Below are 21,078 nucleotides of genomic sequence, written 5' to 3'. Positions count from 1 at the left end.
TCCTGCTTTACAAACATATATATATATATATATATATAGGGGAGAAAATCGGGGTGAAATAAAAAAATATATATATAGATTAGATTATATATAGGACTCCCCCAATCACACGATGCTATCAACGCTAGGAGGGTGAAGGCTAACACAGGCTTCCTCCGAGACCTGTGAAGCCAGCCACCGCTTTCTTTTCGAACTGCCGCTCACGCAATGTCATTGGACAGCCGAACGCGCTCGGAGGAAAGCGCCAACCGCCAGATCTGTTACGTCAGCTAACAGACGCCTGCGCTGACTAGCATCGCGCTTAGTGAGTGATGGGGGGAGAAGGGCAGCCATCACACCCACCCAGAGAGAGCAAGGCCAATTGTGCTCTCTCGGACTCCCGGCTACGGATGGCTATAGCATCACCAGGGCTCGAACTCGCGATCTCCTGATGATAGGGCCAACGCTTAGACGGTTGCGCCACTCGGGAGCTTTACAAACACTATCCAGTAAACCATAATGATAAAACAAAGCTTCCAAAGAAACGTAATACCTCAACCTGAAATGAAACTGACAGCTACCCAATTTAACACTGGAAATGATACAGTATCATTATGATCTCCTGAACCATTATGGTCACCAAAGTTTGACTATTGAATTGGCGTTCATGGAGAGATATCCAACTAAACATGGATAACGAAAAAAAACTGAGCTGTGGCTTACTTTGTAAGCGTGTCTGTGTTTGTGTGTGTGTGTGTATATATTTAATTTAAAACAGGTACTGTTTGCATTGTTTTTAAACTTCACAATGAACAATTCAAACTCAAACACTACTGTAAAATAGGAAGTGGGCTCTATTTCTTTCTGTATGGCCAGTTAATGCCACATTGAAGAATCTGTAATACTGTTTTGAGCCAATCATTTCATTAGTTTTTGGATTTTGCCATTAAATGACAGCTGCACATATCATTATACAACAATGCATAGTGCACACACCTTTACTTTATTAGTAGCTTCAATGTATCCTTGCCATCCTTGCCTCACCACTGCGACAATGCTAAGTTATGTTTAATCTTCATGATAAGTGCCTCTATGGGATTTGTACTCTTCTTAGGTGTGCATTAACTTTCTTATTCTGAGTTTAATCACGGCACCTGAAGCTTAAACACAGACATTTGTGGGTTGTAACAGTAATGTCCCAGTAATATATTCTTTACTACATTTGCAGTTTTACATCAAACCCTTTTCGCAAACAAAACTTGATTTGCAAACAATGGCTTCCTCTTGTAAGAGCATCAGTGCCATCTACTTAAGGAGGGGAAATTATGCTCAGCCCGAGAATTGTCTTAGTGTATTTGTGAGAAAATCTTTGCAACTGGCGTAGAACTTTTTTGTACTTGTAACATGTTGTATTCTTCTGTTAAGTGTGATTAACATACAAATACAATTAGAAAACGGTGCTGTATCTGCCATGTTTTGTGCTAGGCTAATGCATTTTACATCTGTGTTCTGTTTTTTGCAAAGGACGCGTTGTAGTATGTGTAAACCATGCTGTGTGTTTGCAAATAGTACAGCATTTAAAAAAAATGCTCTGTTCATATTGTGTTTTTGCACTCAACCATCTCATTATACTTAAATGCTAATAGCACCGTCTTGTGGAGAACTTTCAGCCTGCTAAACATGGCTTTTTAATGACCTGCAGATATTCAATTTGCCAATTAATCACTGCCAATTCATCAAGAGAGTTTTTTTAATAAATCTAACTGAGTCATCAAGTTCAATTGGCTAATCGTAAAAGAAGTCCAAATTTCATATAGTGGTAGCAATCCGGTACCAATCCATTAATATCGCACTCGATCGGCTCCATTATCAAACACAGTGGTACATTTCTGGCTTTTCTTGATTTTAGTGATGTTCTGAACCAGTCTGTCTCCTCAATCTGGGATTTGGTATACAAATGGATTATTTGTGAAAGGGCTGCAACAAACAACTATTTTGACAGTCGAATAATCAATCGATTATTGAAACGAATAATCGTTTATTCGGATTATCAATCACTCAATTACCACCATAACTCCTATGTAGCTATCAGCTTTTAAATTTAGCTTGAGGTTGTTTAATGCATTTGCTAATTAACAAGAGAAACACGCGAGAAACACGCGTGACGACATCACTGACTAATCGACTACTAAATTAGTTGCCAACTAATTTGGTGATCGATTTTAGTTGACTAAGTCATTTGATCGTTGCACCCCTAATTTGTAAAAATATGACAGAATATGTGCAGAATTTAGGATGACCACCACAAAATGAAACCTCAAGTAAAAAGCTTTAGTTCCAAGCTTGTTTTGATTACATGAATACTAGAAACCTGGATATAGGCTAGACAGCAGAGGACGAAAAAGCAAAAATGAAAAGGCAAATTAAGAGTGAGCAGTAACAAAAACACTGCTCACTCCAAGTTTGGCGAAATGACTCAACGACAGCAAAGAATACTGTGGATTCAGTGACCTTTGAAACTCACTAATAGGCCATATGCCATGTAGGCCTTTGAGGTAATAAATGTCCAAAACAGGTGAAAATAATGCAACACAACCGCCAAAAGCCCATTCTATTTCCGCTTCATATAACCAGAGTACTCTTCCTCCTCCTCCTCCTCCTCCTCCTCTTCCTTCTCCTCGCAGACTGTAACGTGCCTGTCAGAGCCTAGAGAGTGTGTGAGCTTGATGTCTGTTGTATTTTCTAGTTCTCTGTGAGGAGATGAAGGTACCAGCAGTTCCTGGATCTCCAAGTTCCCCATCGTCTCTTCTTCCAACTGCTCCTCCTCTCTGTGTCCTCTGAGAGTCAATGAGAAGATATTCACATTGATGTTACCCTCTGCCTCAGCATCATGCCCCTCATTACTTTGGTGTTTATGTCCGAGGAAGTCCTTGCTTCTAAGCTCTTGCAACAAGAGTCCTGCTGGCGAGATCTGGCTTGGTGCTTGGAGTCCTTTCCAATGAAACCCAAACCCAGTCCTGCGGGGTGGTTTTAATGCATGCTCTGTAGCAGCTGTGGAACATAAGGCTTTTGGCACTCGCATAGGAGACGCAGGAACTTCACTGACAGGACCACCATCATGCGGACTTTCGTATTGGACATCTGGGGTAGGAGGAATGGAAGAGCAGCTTGTTTCTGAAGGTGCCGTCTGACCCCTTAGACTCTCATATGCCACCTCCTCGTCCTCCTCATTCTCGTTTTCTCCTTCCACCTCCCCATCACTCTCGTTGCCTCCCTTGGCATTATTAAGGAGGTTGAGTTCCAGTGAAACAGTGGTTTGGGATTCAGTAGTGGGAAAGGCCAGTAACAGCACTTTATATGGGCTTTGAAAGGAACTCTAGAAAGAGAGGTAGAGCAAGTTATATAATCTTAAATGGGCAAGAACTTAATTTTGATGCTCTCTACTCATTTAACAATCACTAATAATCAAACACTAACCAAAAACAATATTTTGCCAAACCCATAGTCTTGAAGGCTCGTGTGTTCTAACGTTATCTTGCGTTTTTACCAGTCTACAATAATCTGGTGGAAATCCAATTTCAGAAAAGTTAAACAAAAACTGACAGCAATGATTTGCAAATACTGTTTAACCTGTATTCAACTGAAAACAGTTCAAAGACAAGAGGAGGTGTTGCTGAGAAAGTCGTGAAGAAAATTCGTGTCGGACACCTTTGTTGACGGCACATCTGCTGTAATATCCAAGTCACCAGGCTAGCTGCTTTCCTCACAGAGTGCAGCAGCACTCACAGCACGCCTTTGCTCCGTTTACTAGGCTCGCTAGCCTCTCTTAGTAAGTAATAGCACAGTGCATGCACAGGTTAACTAGCTTTTCACGACAATTTAAAAGTATAAATATAGTAAAAGGATGTGCTGACAAAACTTTTTAAAGAGAAGAAATGTTTATGTTGGGCTGTTTTAGGTTCATTCATACAAAGACTCATGTTGAAGAGTCTGAATACGGGTGGTGGGTTTTCCTGAGTAGAGCAGAAGGCTGTGTTTTTTTTTAAGCTGTTGGCGCTAGAAAGGCGCTGTTTTTAGTGCCGTTTTCAGCAAGTTAAAAATAAAGCTGCGTTATAAAACACCCTGAATATCTGGCCCCCCCAAATGAAAAACCAAATACCAACCCAACAAACGAATATCCGAACAGTCAAATATTCAGGTCCAGCCCTAGGATACTGGGCTTCATATTTGCACCACATGCAAGCAAGTCTAGCATCCACACTCTCAGATAACACAGCCATGCTGTTTAACACATGCAGAGAATGTTGCTTGGCTATGTCTTGCCAAGGTAAAACATTAAGTATCTCTTCTCTCTTTTCAATTAAATATCTGTAAATCGCTGTTTATAAACCATTACTTTCTGTTTGAAATGCATTTTATCTACTTTGCTTTTTTGGAATTGGGTTTGTACAAGGGATGGGGGGAAAATCGATTCTTAGATGCATCACAATGCGGGCGTGGACGATTCTGAATTGATTCACAAATGTCAAAAATCGATTTTCTAAATTTTAATTTATAACGAATGTTCACGGAATGCAAAAGGCGGAACTTGAAAGTGCGGAAATGCAGCGCCCAGACACTCTGTGATGTGCACATAACAAAAACACAACTGGATGAGCAAGAAACACAACAGGCACACACTGCATTAAAAGCTAGGTTAGGTCAGGAGTCGACAGGAGCCATTTTGTCCTTTTAAAATTCAAACCACTCTGGGAGTGACAACATTTTATGTCCAACATGTCTCAGTATATAAACGAAAACGCAGACTTACTTTGCTCTGATTTAAGCTTTAGCTATAGCCACTTTCCTCCCATCTCCACCAGGAAACTTTTCCTCAGAAGTAGAAAAGTTTCTTGCAAAATGTCTCTCAGGGTTCGATTGTTTTATGAGGCTGAAGTCAGCTTCTTATTCACCAGCTTGTTCGAATTTTCCCGTTCCACCTTAAATTCTGCCTGAGACACCAGAATGTAAATGCGACACCATTTAAGGTGGAAGGGGAAAATTCGAAAGAGAAGCTGACTTCATCTTCGCAACTTTTTTAGTGTTTGACAGTCTCTTGTTGCAGATTTAACATACCAGGAAACCAACTGCAGTGCTTTTAAATGCAAATTTATCCATCCATTCGTCTCCAAATGTTCGTCTTAAATCTTTCTCTTTGCCTTTTCATTAGCTACTAGCTAGGCGAGACTGTCTGCATTGCTATGTGACCTGCAGTCTGCACGCCAGGGGAAAAGGGACCTGGATAAGAGCCATACTATATGCAAGTTGTGTCACACTAAACTATTTTTGAAACGACATACATGAGAAACCATATTACGTTTCCACCCGTTTTCCGTCCAGTCGTACTTGCTGCCAACCAGAGGACCATCGAGCAAGCTATGTCAAAGCTTCCACCCAACTCTGACGCGAATTACAAATTCTATCACAACTTTTATTGCCAAGGATTTGCGTCCGTTCTCAGTCTTTTCTCAAGGCTTTTGCGCTATGTTGCACAGTTATAAAATCGCTAAAAAAACAGGTATAACATGTGCTGCGTGGACATCCATTGCCACTGGATCTTATGTCACTGTAACAGTGCATTTTATCACAGATGAGTGGCAGCTAGCGTCTCACATGCTCCAAACAAGAGCAGTGAATGAGAGCCTTCCAGTTCACTTGCCACATCACTTCCATTTGTTTTATTAATAAAAGATATTGGAAGTAAATTCATTATGGATCATTACAAATACTTTGCTTTAAAAGTACCAAGTCCTTACAGTGAGAAAAAAAGAAATTCTGTATAGAAGATAATCGTTCACTGAATCGTAACTGAATCTAATCTATGTAGGCCTTGTTGCCTCTAAAATCATATAAGTTTTCCTATCAAAAAGACTCTCTCTCTTCTCCATAGCTGTACATAATGACGTAGCACTGAACTAGTGCTTCATCACTTTGGGCAAGGAAATGAATACGATTTCTAACAAACATAAGCATGTCTACTTCTTAAAGCTCACTCACAGAAAGTTATTACATGAAATGGTTATGAAAATGCTGCCGGATGTCTAACACATTGTTTTACAAATAGTTCGGAGAAGATTTTGATCCTAAAATCCATTCATGGTGGAGGGACACATGCATGGTGTGGTAAGACAAAACAGTACCCCCAAAAAATAAATAAATAAATAAATAAATAAATACATACATAATAAAATGGCTATATTTGTGTTGTAGCAATGGCAACCCCTGGTTCCTATCACCACCACTGATAAGAGGTCTCTACAATGGACCATTCTGAATGACTGTTTACATCTCAAAAACTGAATTATGCAGAAACTCATGGCTTTTACAGGTTAAATTACTACAATTTTGTGGTATTGGGGGTATTTATCTGCTCTGGGTCACTGGTAGGGGCTTCAGATTAAATCTTTTTCTTCTCATTATTCTGCTTTATCTAACTAACCATTTGTCTGCCTGCTGCTATTCCATTTTGCCTCATTCCTGCAAATATAGAACAAACTGCAAGGTCATCACTTCCAGAACAAAACATCATATCTCCAAAAAAGTAATTTTACAGGAAAAGAAAAAACCTTGGCCTCTCTTCCACTGTCGAACCAAATGGTACTCAGGGCCGTATTGTGCCGTTAAGCGCTGGTGTGGACTTGTCATTTCGGTTACGATTTATTTTTCCATTTGTTGTGCTGCTAAATCAGAACCAGAGAATATTGAAAAAATTACACACAGGAGTAGCTAACTGCTAACAGGCTAACAGCATATACACATACAGCACCCACCGCAATGCATGTTTGATTTAGTCGGCCATCCCAACACTAGTTAGTGTGTTCTGAGACTATTTATCCTCTAAATGGGTGTTACTTGAGCATCAGGTACTGAAACTGAGCCTGAGACAAGCAGGTCAACTAAACGGAAATGAAAAAAAGCTAGCATTTCCCAACCAATTCGCTTTATGCCGACTCTGCTTGACTGAATACAACAGTGTAAAATATGCTTCAGAATAACCATATGCTCAAACTACAGAAAAGGTTTGATTTCAGCTTTCTGTCACATCAACACCAATCAGTCGACTTTAATATCACCGTTATAAGTTTATATTTTCTACACTTGTGATAATATAGCACCAGCTTGTCGAATTAAACCTACCCTGGGGTGTTTGAATCTCATTTGCTAAGCTAGGCTAGCTGGAAGAGAAGAGCCAGCTAGCATTAGCTTTGCTAGGAGGCTACAGCTAAAAACACCACAGAACAGGTTCAATTTCAGCCTTCCATCCCTCCATCAGCCACTAGACTTCACTTCCTCAGATTTGAGTAACCAGCTACTCGCACCTGGATCAGTGCTGTTTAACATTTAGATATTAGTGTTAGATTGAAATTTTGACATTTATTGAATGATGGATTAAAAGCGTGTGCTGCTTTTATTTAAATGACGTCCGCACGAGGAAACTGAACTTTTCTGATTAATTTTGGTTTGAAATAAATCAGCAGGATGTAGTGGTGGAAAAAAAGACATAAACTTAGAACCAAACAGCGAACAGCTATGGCGTTACGTCATCCCACCAAACAGTTCTGTAGCCCTGAGTAAGGTTAGGTAACCATGTTGAAAAAACTGTGTTGAGCCCAGTTTTTAAGCATTTCATCATGAAATTTTGACAGAATGTAAACAACAGTTGGAATTATGTAAAACAGCTGGCAAATTATGTAAAAATACAAAATGGAGAAACAAGGTTTTGCTCTAACAGCGGCAATATGTCTCAAAATGCTGAGGGCAAACCAAACAAAGAGAGGGAAAATTCTGTGTCTCACCAGAACGCGGGGTAGGTGGGTTTTCAGGCAGACGAACCCAGAGATGAACAGCAGACCAAAGATTACGCAGAACAACAGCACCGCTAAACACGTAACCACAGAAATCACAGCATCTAAAACGGGAAGAAACAGGTTTAAATACCAAGTTTAAATGAATGGTTCTGCAAAACAAAACAAAAAAAAAAAAACTACTCTAAACACAGCCATGACATGTTTCGCACTGGGCTACAAAGCTAATGTAAAGCAAATGAGTAATGGAAGCTTATAGCCCACCAATTAGCTTCGTAAATCATTACACATTTGCTTCAAACCACTTTTTGTTAATTAATCTCAAATTGACTTGTTTTAAAGTATCACCACTAAGATAACACTAATTTCAAATAGCTTCTGCGAGACTTTATATGGCGTTATGTTAGCACCAAGCTAACAGTGGTGTACCTTCACCTCCTACATGTGCTTTAACAGTACTTAGGGCAGCTCTACATAAACATGGCTTCATAATGATGTGCTAATACCCTGTTTATTATTCAAACTGCTAACAAATCACTCAGCCAATTCTTCAAGTAGGTAATTTTATGTCGATTCATTTTTTCATCAAGTAATCAGTTTTAATCATTAGAGCCATAACTGTTTTTTTGGTTGTTTTTTTTTACTTACAGTCAGCACAGCCATGCTCTTCTGTAAGTACGGCAGATGTTGTGTGTGATATTGTATGAACTCCCGGAGCTAGGAGCCGCAGCAGATAGCTTTCAACTTTTGAATGGAGATTTTCTACATTTAAATGTGGATGAATATTCAAAATTTAACTTTGACCGCCTTACACTGTTAAACAAACAGTGCCATGAATGGTTTTATGAGTGATCCCTTAGAAGCATCCCTTTTGGTCCCATTAAGAACCATGTTTGAAATATAGATGTGATTAAAGTTTACATAATGTAATAGGTCAATTACACAATGTGGAACCTTTACACTATGTGGTGATTCTTTAAAGGCGTTTATACATTGGAGTTTTCCCGGACCCAGGATTGCTTGTTCTGTGAGTTCGGTATGTTTGGTCGAGTGTGAAAGCTGTTTTCAAACACAGTAGCCGTCCTGAGAACTGATCTCTGATCCTCCTTAAAGCGGTGGTCTGGGGTTTGCTTCCAGTGAACTCTGGTGTGGTCTGCTGTGCATGTGGAAGCTATCCGCTCCTGGTGCCACATGTGGGGATGTGTTCATGACTGCTTTGACTTATCAGCTAACTTCCCTTTTTAAGCTTCAGTCCCAGTGACATGCCATGTAATCAAAAAGAGCTGTTCTTCACCACTAGAGTGTTTACATTAGGGTTGGGCCGATAGATGATGCCATTGCTCAGACTGGAGGATGATTTTTATTATTGTAGCATTAGCCTGTAAACCAGCTAGCTGTTCAGCCTGCTAGGCAGAGGGCAGAATAAAACCAGTTATAAAGTGAATATATAACAAGTAAATATTAGTCCGTTAAGAGCAAATCAAACATGTGAGAGTCCTATGAACAGTTGATTCGTCTTACTGGTCTTGGAAAATACTAGCTGTCTAACTACAGGGAGATTCACTTGAAAGAGGCCCCGAATATTCTTTAATGACTCTTGCTAGGACAAAGCAATCTGAACGAAACAACGTGCAATGAGCTTCTCAGTATATGGAGCTTCGAACAGGCCAGGATGCCCGTGTCGAAGCAGTGAGGTAGGCACCGGACAGCCGTCCTGACGTTTAACCTCCGTTTGCAACTTCCGGGTGCATACTGCCATACCCCTTCATGTGTCTGGCAGAAAACGGAGATCACTTCCAGCATCGCATGGAATGCAATCGATTACACATACGTCAAGGTATGTAGCGGATTATTTTGGTTCAGTTTGCTTCATCCTAATGGGAGTTACAACAGAATATTTAGGGCCTCTTTCGAGTGAACTTCCCTGTAGCTAAAGATGTATTTTGATGGTTAACATTCTAATGGTTTTGTCACAAGCTTGTAATTCACCAGCAGGCTAGACAGCTGTCTGACAGTTGTAGCCAACAAGTTTCCTGTAATTAAAATGTTCCTTGTGTCCTTTTTGCCACTCACTATTCAAGTATTATGTAAATAACGGACAACTGCCAGTATTTTTTCAAAATCTATATTCCTACATCTCTAATCCTACATCTGAGAAACCTTTCAGCATCTATCAGTGTAGAAAGAGATCTTTAGCTAAATTTCTCATTTATCTACAGAACTTCTTACAATAATTCTGTTAAGCTCCTCTTTTCTCCTGATGAGTATTTAATTGAGAAGTAATTCAGAAATTGAGCATTTGAGATGCTTTATTCTTAACACTAAGAAAATGTGATAGAAAAGCATTTTTCCCTTTGGGAACTACTATCAACTATCAGCATGCAGCCCTATAGATGGACATTGTGTATTGTGGAAAGCTGTTTCTACTCATGAGTTCTTCCAATAATGTCAGTATGAGCATATTATTTATACTCACCTTAGATCAGGGGTGACAAACCTAACCACTAAAAAGGCCATATTAAATCTCAAAAAATGCATGGGCCAGAGAACACCTATGTTTTTATTTCCTTTTTAAATAACCTTTTGCTATGACCTGAAATGGCTATTGTTTACTCAAAATACAAAAAAACCCCCCCAAAAAAACAAACAAAAAAAAAAAACAAAACCACCAACAGCAAAATACAGACACTTGTTGTAGACCTTGAAATATTACATGAATACTTAAACTATTAAAAAAAAAATCAAAAATCATAAATCATTGTTGGGTGAGGGGGGTGGTGAGAGCGCATATTATGTTGCAATGCATGATTAACATTAGCTGTGATGTTTCACTAATGCAGTGATTTTTTACCATGAGGACGCTGAGAGGAAACTTTAAGGTGAGCAAGCAAAAGACTTACACTAGTTGATAAGCTGTCATAAATTTAGTCAATTTGTGACTCCTAAAGTTTATATCTGTCAGTAAAACTGCTTAATATAAAGTCTGTGTTGCCTGGTCACTAAGTGTTGTTGTTTTTGTTAGTTAAAAATATATTTACTTACATGTGTATATAAAATGCTGTATAGCGCCCTCTGCTGTCTGTGTGTGATCTCCTGCTCTAAGAATATACAGCACACAGCAAACACGCCGTGTTAATCTGCTGGAATTTGTAGTGTACATTGTCTGTACACTAAAATGGGCAACAAATTATGGGTATTTGATAGTGTATGGGTATACTAAATATCAAACGAAATTTATGATTGAGATTTAAAAAAAAACAAAAAACAAAATGGCTGACACACTAAATAGTACACTATTTCTGTAACAGGGAGCGATTCCGAGCACAGCACTTGTGTATGTGAATGCAAACAAGCAATAATGAGCCCCTTTCAGAAACTAACCCAGAACTGGTCCTGGGAGCGGACTCGAGTGTGAAAACTTTAAAAAGGTTCTTCACTCCTTTTACAAAAGTGGCTCTCAAATGAACAACGCATTACTTGATTTTTTAGGGAACCAAAAGTGGTTTTCCTGTGGCATTGCACATAGACATCTTTCTGGTCCTTTTATTTTAGATGGTACTGCATGACATACTGTGGCTACTGTACAAATGGACAAAAGTACAGGAAAGACAGCGTTCCAGATGGCCTATCTTTAAAAACAAACCAAAAAAAAAAACACACAACAACAACAACAACAACAACAACAACAACAACAACAACAACAACAACAACAACAACATGTTTTGGCCCAACTGTGTAAATTTAATTTTTCATCAAACTATGGCTTTGGGAATAACCTTAGGACAGGTTTATGTAGGGATGAGCGATATGGCAAAAACATTATATCACAATACTTCAAGACATTTTCAGCTGGAACAGACAAAATAGAACATGTAGTTCTACATATAAAAATACCATTGTAATAATAACAAAAATTAAATCTAAAACTACAATTATTTGTATCGAACTGTGCTGCACTAAATCTAAACTGGCCTAATTACGCTCACTTTGTAATGAAATATCTACTTAGTCAGCATTCTGTACTGACAATATCCATGATGTGCTAGGAAAAGTGTATTATGACAATTTATCACAATAATGATAAAATATCATCATATTGCCCACCCCCAGGTTTATGTTTTGGCTTAATCATCACAAAATGAGTTACCTGTGTTGGACGCCATGATTGTAGAAGTACATACAGCTGGGCTGTTAGCAGAGCTGCGATTGATGATGCTCACACTCACACAGTACTGCTGGCCTGGAACCAGATACTCTAGAACCACAGTTCCCAACCTCTGTGTTTCCTTCGAGAACTGTACAACCCAAAAACACACACGCAGGGACATCAGTTTGGAAGAAACATGCATCTACAGAGATGGACAGTGCCTAGTGCTTTACTGTTTGTATGGTTACATGTACATACAGATTTATACTTTAAAAAAATACATTTATATATACTCATATTTATCAGGAAATGAATCTACTTTTTCCAGTAGGACAGCAAGAGTCACAAAAATAGCTTTATCTTAGAGAATTACATTTCAGTCATATTTGTGTAGAAGACATTTTTCGAGTCTACAGCCTGCCTTCGTTTTGGACAAGTATTTACCTCTTTTCCTTTTCTTCCATCATAAAAACTCTTCAGTTTGCTGTTATAAAAAGGCTATTGTTATGAATTTTGGTTTTCGTTTTTTTTTTTAATATTTCAAAGTCGGTGTCCCCCCCGCAAACCCCCACCTCAGCACCAAAGTATTTCAAATCTGTAAGAGACAATGACCATTTTATTTTACACCAACAAGGATCCTAAAAAAAAAGAGAATATCGTCTAACAAACTTCAGTTCCCAAGCTGACTTTTAAGCGTTATTTAAATTTCAAAGTTCCTGTCAACATAGCTTCAAATGTTTAACATTTTTTTTCAATTGTAAAGAAATGCTACTAAAGTGTTCACCTGTGTCATATTCAAGAAACATTTGTAAAGCAATACAATTTAATAGTTGATAAATGTTCTAAGAATTCTGAGCTGCTGCGGCACACAAAATGATGACATCGTTGGAAACAAACAACCTTGCGCCAGTGGCAGCAGGAGAGTGACACCAGAAACAATGCTAATTGTTGGTTCAGCCCTACACGATTGATTATGAAGAATGAGAGCACCCCCAAAGAAAAACAGACCACTTCGCTCTTCTCGGCAGCTCCCTGAATAGGGGGCAAAAAGTGCAAATTGGAGAACAAGCTGTCTGATGGTTTGATTTTAGAGATCCAATTCAGGCTTTCATCTTATGACTAGTACTAACATTATATCTGTAACCTACAGCTAGCTACACACTGAGCTCCCGTTATGAGTTGCATGTGTCACACCTGTAAAGTACAATTGAGGGGAAACACTGAGTCTGATCTGATGTTGAGGAAGTAACACTAAGCCAACATAACATTTTATTCATATAGTTAAAGCTGCACTACGTAAGAATTGTTAAAATTGAAAGAAATCCCATTACTCAGTCAAGAAGAATAAGAAAAATCTGCTAAAATATGATGTGTCACCCATGGTCAATGCAAAGAAATGCAGAACTGAAGAAAGAGCTTAGTCTAAGACCAGAATCAACATTAGCTTGGCTTTTCAGAGGTGGAGACAGCTCCAGGACCTCTGTGATCAGGCGTGATGCTAAATTTTATTGCTGGACAGGCATGTTGGTTGTTTGTTAGCTAGGTAGCTACCGAAAATAGCCAGCCAGATTATTACTGTTGTACAATTTAATGTTACCCTTGGAACATAATGCAATGCAACCTTGTAATTGTGAAGTTGCTTTAGCTGTATAGCTAACAATGACTGGCTAATTCGCTAATATTTGCCTATTACTTTGCTAACTGTTTTTTTTGTGTGTTTTTGTCCTCTGTTGTTTGATAAACCAAACTCAACATTATTCTCAGATAGATCCCGCTCGGGGAACGGGACCACAGCACAACCCATGTCACAAAATGTTCTTATGCATGTTTTGTGCAGTTCCAAAACTCTACCAGAGAGGTTGCAAATTCCCCAAATTTGCCAAAACTTACAAAGTGCAGCTTTAAGGTGGACCGCTAGCAGTCACATTCTCGTAGATTAAGTTTCATCGCTCATAGTAGAATCCGACAACAAATAACCTACTTGCTGGGGCTCAGATCGGTGGGAGACCACAGGGTTGCCAGATCGCTTTTAAAAAGTTTCCAGTTTCCAAAAAAAAAACAAAAACAAAAAAAAATATATATATATATATATGAAACCCACCAAACATGACCAACAATAAACTACTGTTTGCGTTAACTGCTGACGTCTCACCTTTGAAAATGAAAAAACAGGTACTGAAGTTGTTTACCAAAAGGTTTTTACATAATTCTTAGAATCTCTGTATAACATCTAAAAAAAAAAACATGGACAACGACACTATAAATAATTTCCATAAAGTAATTATTTGATTTGTATGCATCTTTTCTTTTTTTCAAAACGTGTCCCATTAACACATACTTAGTGTTTTTTAGAGTTGTAACATTTTTGTAAATGCACTACAGGCCATTTACAGAAGATTACAGAGGAAAATGGCAGAAAAAATCATTTCAAAAATCTTTCAACAGAAAAGACCAACAGCATTCTTTGTCTCAAAGTTCTGCATAAAAACATAACAAAAAACTAGGGCTGGGTAATATGAAAATATATATTGTTATCAGGATAAATTATGCCACAATACTATACAATATGCTTTTCTGAACATATCAACTTGTAGAATACAGACTCATTATAAAGAGAGCAATACTAGTCCCATTTAACTGGATTTACTACGCCAAATATCAAATAAAAATCAGTATGCTCATGGTTTTTGAGGTTTTTTTTTTTGGTTTTTTTTTAATGTAGCACTACTGGTTTTTCCTCAGTTCCAACTGATCAGATGTCTAAAAAATTAATAAATGAAGTATCGTGATATTTTTGCCATATCGCCTACAAAACCACAGATAATAGAGAGCATCCTGCTGCCATAAATTTGAATAAATACACAAGAAATCATGAAGGCCATTTCTTTACCTTAAATTCTCCATATGAGTTGACATCAAGTCTGTACTTAAAGCATCTGCTTGTGTACGGAGAGCAGTTATAGGCATTACGCAGCCTCTCAGATGGAGCCTGAAGATGTACGCACACAGACTCATTACACGGAGAGACGGTCAGTGAAGGCAGTTCTGGGACAGCTGTGAGACACAAAAGGACATCTAGGTTTGTTTTTTTACAAATATATATTCTTCTGAACACCATTAAATATTCATCACACAACCATAACTTGTCTATTAGTATTGCCATTTGTGAATGCTTTAAAGGGGGGTCCAGTATTATCCCGAAAGGGCCGGTGTGGCTGCAGGTTTTTATTCCAAACCAAGCAGAAATGAAGACTCAGAACAGCTGATTAAGCATACGGATTCAGGTAAACTCCTGCTTGTTTAGAATGAAACCTGCAAGACCTATATACAATCTTAATACAGTTATATGCAAAAGTTTGAACACCCCAGAGTCTAATGACATGTTTTATTGATTTTCTAAATGAAAATAAGTTAACTTAACACAAAGATGACATTTCTCTGCATTTTTTTAGTGCACAATTTCTATTTATTTGCTGAGTTTAACCTTTTAAATGGCCAGGGCAGGACCCAATGGCAGTTTCACTTCACACTTCTACAACCTAAGAATAACTCACCCGGTTTGTATTGTGGTCCATGTAGTTACTAAGTGATAAGCCTTAGAATGTAATAAGCCTGTGATTTCAAGGGGTTAACATTTTGGAAAAAATATTTTTTTATTTTTTATTTTTATTTTGTTTTATTTTTTCTCAAATATTTTAAATTCAGCAAATAAACAACAATTGTACATTAAAATGTTCTCTGTAGAGGATGAGTTTAGGTAGTCTACCAGTTCTCGCAGGTGGCTATTAGAATCACTTATTAAATCACTTTTTGAAAGTTTCACAGAGGCCTGTGGCTGGACGGTTACTATATTTCATACCTGCATTTTTCATAATTCAACGTACTCTTGTTCTCAGTTTTGCAAAAACTGCTGTTACCACGGAGAATGTGTTTCCTTCTCAGTCAGCTGTTTACTCACTGTCTTTGAGAGGGATGAATTCTTCATAGTTGGTGGGTACAGACGTCAGATTCCCCAGGTGTGCAGACACTCTGATGTAGTAGGTCTCATATGGATCTGACAGAACCTCAGTCAGATTGCACCACAAAGGGGAACGTACCATCTCACAACTCTCCACAGTCATCCAGTTTTTACTGTTCATAAATACAGAGGGAGGCAAGAGAGTCCGAATAAATATATAAATCAACTATTTCGAGAAATAGTTTGGAGCAAAAACTCTATTGTTTTACCCACAAATGTAGTCAATCAGCCAAGAAATGTTTGGTGTCCAGAGTTTGCTACCTTAGTTCTGCACTGGAACTATGAGGCTAAAGTAGCTAAGTAGCAGAAGCATATAGCCCAACACTGAGTATCAAACGTCATACCTAAAACTTCATACAACAGACTTGCTGATGTGTTTCCAACACCATATGACACATCATCAGAAGTAGAAGTCTGAATTTTGTCTGTACTTTTGTAGAGTTTTATAGATCATAGATAAGGTTTCGGTCCACAATTGGGCCACAAAGAAACTTTGGGTGGTCCTCAGGCCAATAGAGAGGGACAAGTGGTCTCTAGTGCTGATGGCACTTCGTCATAAAAACAATGAAAAAGTAATTAACTTAATAAGAATGAAAGATAAACTGTAAACAAATTTAATATAAGCTCTGCAACAGTGGTGCACAAAGCAACGTCAACTGTTTTTTGCCCCCGCCTCTAGAAACAAAATACACTCAGTATAGTAAGTCATTACAGTAACATTTTTGTCACCATCATACATGCTAGAAACATTTTATCAATCACCTGGGATACCACAGCAACCACACAATAGTAACAACCTGGAAACCACTTTGGGCTTTACAGTAACTACTAGGCAACACCCTAGCATCCACCTAAAATACCATAGCAACCTCCTGGCAACACTTTGGCAACAATGTGAGAACACAGGCACCACTTTGCATACCATATCAACTACCTAGAAACAACCTAGCAACCAACTAAAATACTATTGCAACCACATAACACATTAGCAACAACCTGGGATAACCTGGGCTTTCTTTTTCTAGTTATTAAACACTGAACCATGCAAAAATGAGACTTAAAATTTTAAATTAAAATAATTTATATAGATCAAAAAATAAATATTACAATTAAATTCAGTGTATGTATTCTCTGCAAATTTAAAGTGGTTTAAAGAAACATACTGCATTGTTAAACATCTTAGTTCAAATCATGCAGCAAAACATACCTGCGCGTACGAAACACCACAGTGTAATGCACACCTTCAGGAGACCCTGGTCCAGCCTCCCAGGTCAAAAGGTGGACAAAGTGCTGAGAATTCATTAAAAGCTTCACAGGTGCGGGCAGGTGAACGCACAACACTGCAATAAACATGGAGAGAGGATGGACAAGAGATGATTAGAATCTGTTCTATGTTTCTATTCAATGTTATTGCTCTAAAATCACTCAATTAATTTTGAAACTGGCCCACTTGTATTACAAACTCAACTTAATAAATGAGGTTACATGCAACCTCTACCTAGGCCAGGGTAGGCTACCTAGTCCAATCCCACAGCCCACGGACAGATTTAAACAGGCCCCTGGATTCTGTTTGTTATAAGAGTGTGTTATAAGTGACCTGCCTGCCAGTACATCTCAGATTTTCCTTTCACTTGATGTGACAGCAGCACTGTAAAATCAGAGTGAAACACACTGTGGAAACAAAGTTAGCTAAAGTTTAAGAGACTTTCTTCTCTGATCAGACCTGTAGCTTAATTAGGTGAATGAGATTTAGTCAAAACTAACCGGTCCAATAAAAAAGGCTCATGCATCTTTTATACAGTTACACGAAATATGGTAGTACACAGAGAGCTCAGATTCTGTGCGCTGATATTTTCAAAAACTTAATACTTTGAATCATGTGTGAATAATATTTCGGCCCTCAGGTATTTTGACATGTGCGATCTGGCCATTGTACACCCCTGACCTAAGCCAATAAACCAGATCCATCAGCCTACACACTACACAAACTACACATTTTATACAGTCAACTCCAGAATTATTGGAACCCCCAAGAAACTGGCCAAAAACAAAAATCAATCATATAAAATACATGCACAATACATATAATGATTGAAGCACTCCTGGAAACAGTTTGGAAAAATTGCTTTTCCATTTACCTAACAGAAATCATTCCTATAAGAGTGTTGTTTTATTTTAAGAATAGCATATTCTTTTAAAACCTATGTAAATTACCGCTCCCTCCTAAAAATACTTTAAAAATAACCCCCAAAAAAAAATCTCAGATTCAACCTATAATTCAGTATTAAATATCTCTAACAACAAAAACACCAACAGTAATACTACGTGCATAATTCTTCTGTAATACGTACTACTTTCACTTCCGTATTTGCCAACTACTTGTTCGAATTTTCTCGTTCCACCTTAAACGGTGCAGCAGTTACATTTTGGTGCCTCTTATGGCACCATAAACTGCTGCACCATTTAAGGTGGAACTGGAAAACTCGAACAAGAAGCTGGCGAATAGGACGCCAAATTCAGCCTTGTAATAAACCTTATAATAACTATATTGTCACCATTTACTTGTTATTCTGAATATTAAACGGGCAATTTTAAAATGAAGGACATGGTTAGATTTAATATTGTTCTACAGACCTGAGACGGGCAGAACGACAGTGAGAAGTAGCGGAAATTGGATATTGTTCATTTCCACAAAGTTGAATTCCCCTCATCTTCTCCTTTACACACCATTCCTTCTTCTGGACATCTCAGCACCACTATAACACATCAAATAACTAAGGTGAATGATTTTTAGAATAATAAGCTGCAGCTCATGATCCCGCGGCTAACGGAGCTAACCCGCTCACCTCTTAATTACTTGCTATGTCCAAGCATGCTAAGTTTACTCGAGTTGCCTATAATCAGCTATGACCGGGGATTGAACGCTCCAAACAAACAAACAGGCAGGCTGTTCTGAGAAGACTCGGAGGAAGCCGCGGTGCAGGATCAGATATGTCATTACTGAGCAGTTGATCCTTATTTCTCGGAAATGTCTTGCTAGAGTGATTTGTAGTTCGCTGTAAGCTCTCTGCCTGCAACTCCCAGGTCAGTCGAATTATTTTTCACAATAAAAGTCTTCGGATACGTGTAGACGGGTTTCTTGCAACGTCATCACAGACATGCGCGCATCCAGGGGACAGAAAGCAACAGAAAGCATCACCAGGGAACTTAGAGGAGGCGGTATATGTGGAGCCTGGCCTCTTCATATTTTCCCCGTTATGTCAAAAACATGACTGCTAAACACCAGAGGGCGCCCGCGAACAACTGCTCAATGAAGAAGGGTGAAAAGAGCTAAATGGCTAACATAGTTTCCTAATCACTCACCCAGAACTTTCCTGTAATTTTAACATTATTCTCTGCTGAAATAACACCGTACTCATGATCATCGTGCTTACTGTGAAGTAACTTCACTATACGCCAAATATTCTCAGTAAAAAGCAAGAATTAAACTTCAGAACGGTTATTTGTCGTATTTTGCTGGGCTTGGAGGCTGTGGCCGTTGGACTTAATGCTCCACCGTCTCTGTAAGAATTTGCATGTTGTTCACGTGATAGTTATGTAATAATTAAGTTAAGTTAGCACTGTGAGTGACCTATATCAGCGACAGCTAAACTAAACAATATTGTTTTTGTTCAGTAGGTCATAGCCATAACTAGATAATTGACCAACTGTTGTCCTTAGCTTAGCGACACTAACTACGCTCTTGATATTGTAAAATAAGGAGAGGACAGACAGACTCAACTAACAGCAAAACCAGGTAACTTTAATTTAGGCGTAATTCTTACTAAATGTCCTAAGCTTATAAATGTTTGTGTGATTTGGAAAGGTCCTATTAGTTAAACATTTAGTGAATCGCAAACTCAGTGGGGCGTTCATAGAGACCTCATGACTAGCCGATGCTAATAGTCAACAGTTAGGTAGCAATTACATAATGTCATATTAATATCCAAATGAAAGACAAACAGATTCAACTCAGAACTGGTATTTTATTATTGAGTCACCAAGTATGTATAAACAATACAACAGTTGACTAATATTACAATCTTGTGACTGGCTAGTTTACCAAAGCAGTTTTGCCGCCTGGCTGTGCACACCCAGTAATGTTTGTAAACAGGAAAAACATCTATGGAAGGCCATTCCTGCCACTTAAATTAACAATAAATTTATAAATAAAATCCAGTACTTTTTATATTAGTCTTATTATTATTATTAACTGACTTGTTATGCCGTTATTTTTGTATACTAAGTCATTATCTTGAGATATTTCATTATTTTGAGATGCTAAGTCATTATTTTGAGATAATCAATATTTGTATCACTATTTTGAGGTACAGTCTCATTATTGCGAGATGCTAGATCTTTATTTTGAGAGAGAATAAAAAACAGTATTTTTATAAGTACACCCTCATTGTAAATTTGATGCCTGCAGCACTTCCCAAAAAAGTTGGGACAGGAGCATGTTTACCACTTTCCTGTTAACAAGACTTAATAATCGTTGGGGACTGAAGACACAAACTGATCCAGTTTTGAAAGCAGATTTTTTTTGACATTCTTGATTCTTCTGTTATACAAGTATTCGGATGTGCAACCGTATAAGACCTTTGTTGTCAGATTTTGAGTTTAATAAGACACATTTTAAATGGGAGACATTTCTGAACTTGAGGCAGGCCAGTCTAGCACCAGCACTCTCTGATTACAAAGCAGTCTGTTGTAAAACATGCAGAATGTTTTATTTGCAGTGTTGTCATTTGCATTCGTTGATGCTCCGTTTTTATACCCAAGTATGATTCCTTCAGCAGTTTAAGATGGTTTTTGAACATTTCACTGCATTCCTAGTCTTACAGGGCTCCTGTCAGTATCAAATAGAGCATATAATTACAAAAAACAGTCAAGATAAAACATTACATATCTTGTCTTTTTTTGTTCAAAAAAGGTTTTTTTTTTTATTTGGATTTAGCTTTCTGTCCCAACTTTTTTGGAATTGGGTTTGTATTACTGTATGGATATTATACACATACAAATGTCAGAGGGTCTGTGGAATGGCTGCACTC

The 21,078-nt window shown here is 38.1% G+C and overlaps 1 protein-coding gene across 1 annotated transcript; it reads right to left on the bottom strand.

The window, feature by feature from the left end:
* Positions 1-292: 292 nt before the first annotated feature.
* crfb2 (cytokine receptor family member b2) lies at positions 293-19,147 on the bottom strand. The gene is made up of 8 exons (XM_036561912.1): positions 18,835-19,147; positions 18,623-18,744; positions 17,196-17,328; positions 15,929-16,101; positions 14,861-15,024; positions 11,971-12,118; positions 7,815-7,927; positions 293-3,355 (listed from the first exon to the last, which is right to left on the bottom strand). The coding sequence occupies exons 2-8, from the start codon at positions 18,672-18,674 to the stop codon at positions 2,591-2,593; spliced, it is 1,548 nt and encodes a 515-aa protein (XP_036417805.1). The 5' UTR covers positions 18,675-18,744; positions 18,835-19,147; the 3' UTR covers positions 293-2,590.
* Positions 19,148-21,078: the final 1,931 nt, after the last annotated feature.

The sequence above is a fragment of the Colossoma macropomum genome, unplaced genomic scaffold (assembly GCF_904425465.1).
Source record: "Colossoma macropomum unplaced genomic scaffold, Colossoma_macropomum, whole genome shotgun sequence".
Taxonomy (NCBI): Eukaryota; Metazoa; Chordata; class Actinopteri; order Characiformes; family Serrasalmidae; genus Colossoma; species Colossoma macropomum.
The sequence above is the reverse complement of the archived record's forward strand: the minus strand, read 5'-3'. Positions and strand labels throughout refer to the sequence as shown.